General features: G+C 40.9%; 1 protein-coding gene across 1 annotated transcript in view; it reads left to right on the forward strand.

Annotated features, from left to right (window-relative positions):
- Positions 1-2,466, forward strand: part of LOC119413644 (serine/threonine-protein kinase ULK1-like) — a 21,001-nt gene extending 18,535 nt beyond the window's left edge. Inside the window, exon 18 of the mRNA XM_037680700.1 lies at positions 2,384-2,466. Within this exon, the coding sequence (XP_037536628.1) occupies positions 2,384-2,466 (83 nt within the window). The remainder of the gene's footprint in view (positions 1-2,383) is intronic.
- The last annotated feature ends 4,547 nt before the right edge of the window (positions 2,467-7,013 follow it).

Consider the following 7,013-nt stretch of genomic DNA (forward strand, 5'->3'; position numbering starts at 1 on the left):
TGTTGAAGTGAACTAATCATTTTTAATCAACTGTGAAACAGTATTAGTGATTTTTAATCCTCATGCAAAGTAGAAATCATGTTAAGGTCTGTTACAGAGTAATTATGCATTTTCTGATTTTCTGTCTTTGAATGAGCAAGTGTAAGTTGGTCCAAGGTTGGAGTCAAACGCAAAACAAGTTGTTGGAACGAACTGTCATGTTTTTAAATCCTCTCAGACGTAAATATAGAGGCTGGCACCTGTTTTCCCCCAACTCGCCTAAATATTCCTCTCGTCTGTCTTTAAAACATTTTCAATCTGTTCCATAACATTCTTGCTGTTTTTCTGACTTCTAGTGACCTCTTACGTCACAAAAACACACCCCTGTCTGGTCGAAACGACCAATCAGGAACCTCCCAAGTGAACCGGAAATAGAACTCTTTAAATGTCGATACTTCCTAGTTCAAACCAGTCGCTTCAGGTTCCAGCTTCAAGCGCCAGCTCCAGTCGAGTGCGGTGGGAGAGAAGTTCAGTTCTGGGAGCAGAACCGAACCGAGAAGTGCTGGAGAAAACAGGAAAATCCCGACATGATCCGCAGTTCTTCCGAGTCTTGTGGGGATTATGACATCTTCCACCTCTGAGTGGAACTTCTGACGGACTCCACTCATGTGAGTCCACCAAGAGGTGAACTTGTGTCGAACAAGTACCGTCACTACTTCGGACGATTCACAGCTGTTCCTACGGAGACGCTGAAAGGGTGCGTTAAATGGAACTTCGTACCAGTGGAGACATCTCCTCCAGGTAAAGAGTTGATTTATACCACCTAAGTGTACCGGGGAAGAAGCTGGGAATTCACCGGAGAGTCCCGTTCTGATGCCGACACACACATTTCCCTCATCCATCCTTTCTCTCAACTTAAACTTCAATTTCCATCTTTAAACTCTTCTATCTGCTAGAAATCATTCCAGATATTTTTAGAAATGTCTGTTGTGAAGCAAGGTTTTAACCATCGCCGTATGGTTTCTAATTGTACAGCTTGCTAAACTAAGCCATGTTGTTATTTTTCAATTAGCCAAATTAATGTAAATGTGTGATGTTAAACTTTGATTCTGTAAATAAATGACGCATTCATTTGATGGGTCAAAGAAAATTAACGTCTCACGATACATTTTATTAAATTCAATGCACAACATTATTCAGTCCAGAAAAATGAAAGAATCCGTTTAATTTATGAATATATCACAGAATATGTTCATCTACAGTAGACACAAAATCCAAATACACACAGTCCAGTGACAATTATTTGTGAAATCTACTTATGTGTCTGAGCGATGCAGTGGAACACAGGCCATTAACCTGAGAGACATCTTATGGGTACAAACACACCAGTGACCTGCTCGAAGATTGAGACACACAGACAAATTAATATGACCACAGTTATGAAATACTAAAAGTTGCATCCATGCAGGTAAGTTACTGAAGTCTTGGTAGGGTGTGGTTTTAGCTGCAGGAAACTGACAACCAGCATTTGTCTCAGTGACTCATGCAGGAGACTTTGGTCCACATTGTTTTAGAATGAAGTAACACACATTTTTTTAAAATTTGTCTTAATTATTATTATTTTCTTTGAATAATTAAATTCATTGCCCTTTTCTGTCAGATTATAAAGGTCAGCTGTTTTCAGTAAGACTTCTCAACATCTACCTGAGAGCTCAGATCCTAATTTGATGAATACATTAGTGGTTCTTAGTTGATCTGTTTGGTGATTATTAGTGAATCTCTGCTATTTATCACTGACTGCCAAAAACAAAACGGCATTTATTTTATTTTATTTTTTGTCTGTTTGTGTGGGTGTGTAGTGAGTGCATTTGTCAGCTTTGTCACCAATATACCTCATGAACCACTGGGGGGATTATAATAACACCTCTCAAAATTAATGATTGAGGATATAGACACACCTGATTAAATCTTGGCGTCAATTCAACAGCAGGTGGGAACACAAATATGGGTATAAATAAAATTTGGTGTGGTAGTGGCTGGAGAGACTTCCCCAACTTAAGTGCTATAAAACATTATCAGTTTTTTTAGAACTTTAACTAACTATGGCAGTCAAGTTGTCTCTTAGCAAAATATCCCATGAGCCACTGGATGGATTTTAGTGAAACTCCCATATGTAACGACTGATTGTGAGAATCCTGTATTTCCAGTCTAATCTTTGTAAGACCTCTTCTCTGCAGCAGTGATGTTTTCCTCCTCATTTGTTGTTCACAGCTGCATGCACCCATTTTCTCTTGATCATTCTGGGGAACCTGAACTCACCACTGGAGCATTGGTGAATGATCGTTCAACAGCCCCTCGTTGATCTCTGTGTCAAAGAGTTATTGATAATCCTGCTCCTTTGCAGTCCAGTTGGAGATCCTCCGACATCCTGGCTCCTGGTCCTCGCTGCTCCTGCCTCTACCTGTGTTGTCCTCCAACCACCTATAAGGAAAAAGAGAGTTGAAACTTACACCCTGAGAAAATCCATGATTCATCCTGGTTCATCCTCAGTGGTCTCATATTTACCTGGAACTCCTCTGGAACTTCATGCTACACCTGCAAGTATGAAATACTTACCCTCTGGAAAAATAATTTATACAATCTATCTGAAAAAGAACACTGCAGGTAATCATTATTTTTTTCCTTGCAGATCAGATGAATCATTTCCTGTTGTTCCCAAATAAAAGTATATTTTTTCTTTTTTTCCAGTTGTAAGTTTCCTAGCTCACACTAGACTCTGAGGTAATGTCAGAGTCACCCCTATTCAAGATGGCTGCCGCAACTTATTGATCTTAGCAAACAAAACCAGAGCTACAGTGTTATCACATTTACAGATATGGAGCTAAGGCTGATGTGGTAATGGCTGAGAGGCATTCACAACACATACTCTGAGCATTAGCACATCTTGTGAGATCCGGCAGTACTGCAGGATAATGTGCACATCATTTACAAGGTTTGACCAAAAACAGCTAACTGTCTATTCTCATCATAGAATTAATTCAATACGCCTAAAACATGGTGGATGATAAGCATTCTTCTAATAGATGTTCAAATGCTACAATAAGAAGCATGGTCAGGATGGTACTTGCTAACCTAACAGCTAGTCAAATGTGATGTTAGCATTGCTGCAAAGTCTAGTTTAATTCCTGTGTTCTGCACTGAGCAGGAACAAAAAGCTGTTTATGTACTTGTCCAACCCGAGTGCATACTGTAAATTCAAATGGACGCTCATCACTCTTTCCAGGTCAGTTTCCCAAGGCCGTGTTACAATGCGTGGTGCAATGAATGTGACTGGGGATGGCTGCTGCTGGGGCGTCCACGACTTCCAGCCTGCAAGCACGTCTATAACAAGCAGCAGCCTTTCTAACAGAATCGTTTACTGCCCGGAGGGCTTGAAGACGAAAGTGGAGCGTGCACGTCTGCCTCTAACCCACTTAAGCCTCTCGCTGCACAAATGGAAGTGTTGATCTGCAACGTGAGAAGCCCTGGTGAATTCCTGCCTGTAAGCAGACTGACCAGAATAAATGTATGAGATTAAAGCCAGAGGAAGTACTGATGGTGTTACTGTGTGTGTGTGTGTTCTTTGCTTATGTCAGCATGTGTGTTTCAAGAACGTTATATTTAGAGCACATTTCATTTTGTCAGTGTTTAGTCTGGAACTGTGGTCAAGAAGATGACCCAACTGATTCCTTTAAACATTTATATGGCAGTGTGTGTTTTTAAAGTACAGGTATGGGCAGAAACACTTACAAGGTTGGGTGTGTGCTCCTGCTGTCAGGGACACAGCAGTGTGTTGAGCTGCCTCACAGGGAAACCTCCCCCAAACCTCTGACACATTTTTAAAGAGCTTTATTGAGCAAGTGAAGGAGGATAAGGTGAGGGAGGTAAGGGTGCACTCCTGACTCCCACTGAGTCAGGACAAGACACATACTGGTAAATCACACTCACATACACACATACGTGCACAAGTGCTGTCATGTCTGGATGAAGATGGACCAGTCTGTGGCCGGGCATCTAGTGCTCTGCTGGAAGAGACGTGAGGGAAAAGGAGAGTACCTCGTGGTGACATGGTGTATTTTAAATAAAACAGAACTAAACTAGTTCAAAAAGTTTCATGGTGTTATTGTTGTGAAAAAGAATTATGTAAGAATGTGAGTGTGTAAAGAACCTTAAGCATGTCTCATCCTCCAGTATCTCACAGAAAAAACGTCTTTGTGTGATGAGCCACTGAAGGGATCTTGGCCCACTCTTCATGTTGCCTCAGTTCTTGCAGGCCGTTCTTTAATGTGCAGCTCGACATTTTACCTGTCTGTGCTGAAGGCTAGTTGGCAACAGTTTTCCCCTGCAAGTCTTCAAAATATTTGTTTGCGTTCTCAGTTCCCTTCCCTGGTTGTTTTGCATGTATAGTCTTTTTGCTAGAACTTTGAACATGTTCAAAAATGTCCGTGGCACATTTTCTCTCAAAATCACGGCAGAGTGTTTGTGTTTGTCTCAAACACACCTCGAACACTTCCCACTTTAATTTCTGTAAACTTCAGAGTGTTAGAGCTGTGTTTTGATATTTCAATTCAATTCAGTTCATTTCTATAATTCCAAGTCACAACAGAAGTCATCTCAGGACACTGAACAGAAACATTCATTTATAAAAAAAACAGTGACATTCCAACAACGTTCAGTCAGGTCATCTGGATGGTTTCTTGTGCTGCTGAGATGTTTCGTCCTTCATCCAAAGCACTTCTTCCTCTAAGGTTTTTTCCACTATGGAGTTTGCTGTTTGTGGTGGGACTCAGCTTGTTTGATGGCTCCTCAGATTGAAGAAGTCCTTCGAATATAAATGAGTCCCCAAGACTCATTGGGATTAACCTGTATAAATAAAGGTTGAATGAAAAAAAAAGTCTCAGCAACAAAAGAAACTATCCAAATGACCTGACCGAACATTCTTGGATTATTACCTGGATTATTGAGCATGAACTTTGGAATTAGTAACATTATTTATCTAAGGAAGGAAGCCAGCAGATTGTGTTGAATCTTCACTTCATCACAGTGGAAAGGAAAAACTCCTTGGTAGCAGGAAGAAACCTTTAGCAGAACCAGGCTCAGGACGAGTGGCCATCTGCTTCGACCGGCTGGGTTGGAGAGGACAGGAAGGAGAAACGGACACAGAATGGCAGGTCCAGAATGGAGACGAGCAGGTCTTTCTCTAGGAGGACAGACAAAAAATTCCATCCATCCATCCATTATCTTTACCCGCTTGTTCCATTTTGGGTCACAGGGGTCGCTGGTGCCCATGTCCAGCAATCACTGTGCAAGGGGCGGGGTACACCCTGGATGGGTCGCAAGTCCATCACAGGGACACATAGAGACAAACGAGACAAACAACCATTCACTCTCTCACTCACACCTAGGGACAATTTAGAGTTACCAATCAGCCTAACGTGCATGTTTTTGGTCTGTGGGAGGAAACCGGAGTACCCGGAGAAAACCCACGCATGCACGGAGAGAACATGCAAACTCCACCCGGAAAGGCCCCTGGACCGGGGTTTGAACCAAGGACCTGCTCGCTGAGAGGCAGCAGCTCTACCAGTTGCGCCACCGTGCTACCAGACAAAAAATTAATAATAATAATAAATAAACAAAAAAAAAGCATGTTAAGATAGAAATAATTACAAAAACAAACTATTTATCTGTATTCATTTGTAACTATCCGTTTGAGGAAATTAGATCAGTTTGTCCTCCAGCAGTCTAAGCCTATAGCAGTATAACTAAGGGACAGCTCAGGAAACCAAGCCAACCCTAACTATAGGATTTAACAAAAAGGAAAGTCTTAATCCCAGTCTTAAAACTGGACAATGTGTCAGCCTCACGAACAGAAACTGGAAGTTGGTTCCACAAGAGAGGAGCCTGATAACTGAAAGATCTTCCTCCCATTCTGCTTTTGGAAACTCTAGGAACCACAAGTAAACCTGCAGCCTGAGAGCGAAGTGCTCTGTTAGGAAAATATGGAACAATAAGATCTTTAATATAAGATGGAGCTAGGTTGTTGAGAGCTTTGTAGGTTAGAAGTAAGATTTCATTTCTGGATTTCACACGGAGCCAATAGAGAGAAGCTAAAACTGGTGAGATATGATCTCTCCCACTAACTCCAGTTAAGACTCTGGCAGCAGCATTTTGGATCAACTGAAGACATTTTTAAAAGAAGTATTTGGACATCCAGATAACAAACCATTGCAAAAGTCCAGTCTAGATGTGACAAATGCATGAACCAGTTTTTCTGCATCATTTTTGACAAGATGTTTCTAATTTTAGCGATATTACGCAGGTGGAAGAAATATCTGTACAGGAACTCTCTTATGGCTAAAACCTTCAAGGCTACAGCTGAATATCAGTTCTACAAACCCGTGATAAATGATAATAGTTAAAAAACTGACCAAATCTGCCTAACTTGATTTTCAAAGTGTATTTCAGCAGATTAAAAGCAGAAATGTGGGGAGAGGTCCATTGTGGGTGGAGGTGGACAACAAAACAATTTGTATGAGCTAGAATACAGTTTTCCAACAGGTGCACACAGATAGACCATGATTTTCAAAAACTGGCCGTGAATTGACTGAAAATTATTTCAACAATTTTGAGTTACCAGCTAATCTCAAACTGCTGAGCTCAGTAAAATATTACCCGTACGTCCCACTACCTTATTTCAATCAAGTCTGACCTCTCATTGTGCCATTTCAGAACCAAAATATTTTTACTTACATTTTTTTTCTAGAATTAATGTGGTAATTGTCCTGCTGTTGAAGACACAGCCTCACATTTTAACTTTAGTTAAATACTTTCATACTTTGATGTACAGCAAAGTTCATGATTGACTCAATAACAGCAAGAAGTCAAAAAACTAAACACAAATCATCAGCACATCACCACCGTGCTAGACAGTTCATGTGAGGCACATATGTCAAACTCAAGAACCACGGGCCAAATCTGGTCCCCCTAGATGATAA

This window comes from Nematolebias whitei, chromosome 8, assembly GCF_014905685.2.
Source record: "Nematolebias whitei isolate Nwh7 chromosome 8, NemWhi1, whole genome shotgun sequence".
Classification (NCBI taxonomy): Eukaryota; Metazoa; Chordata; class Actinopteri; order Cyprinodontiformes; family Rivulidae; genus Nematolebias; species Nematolebias whitei.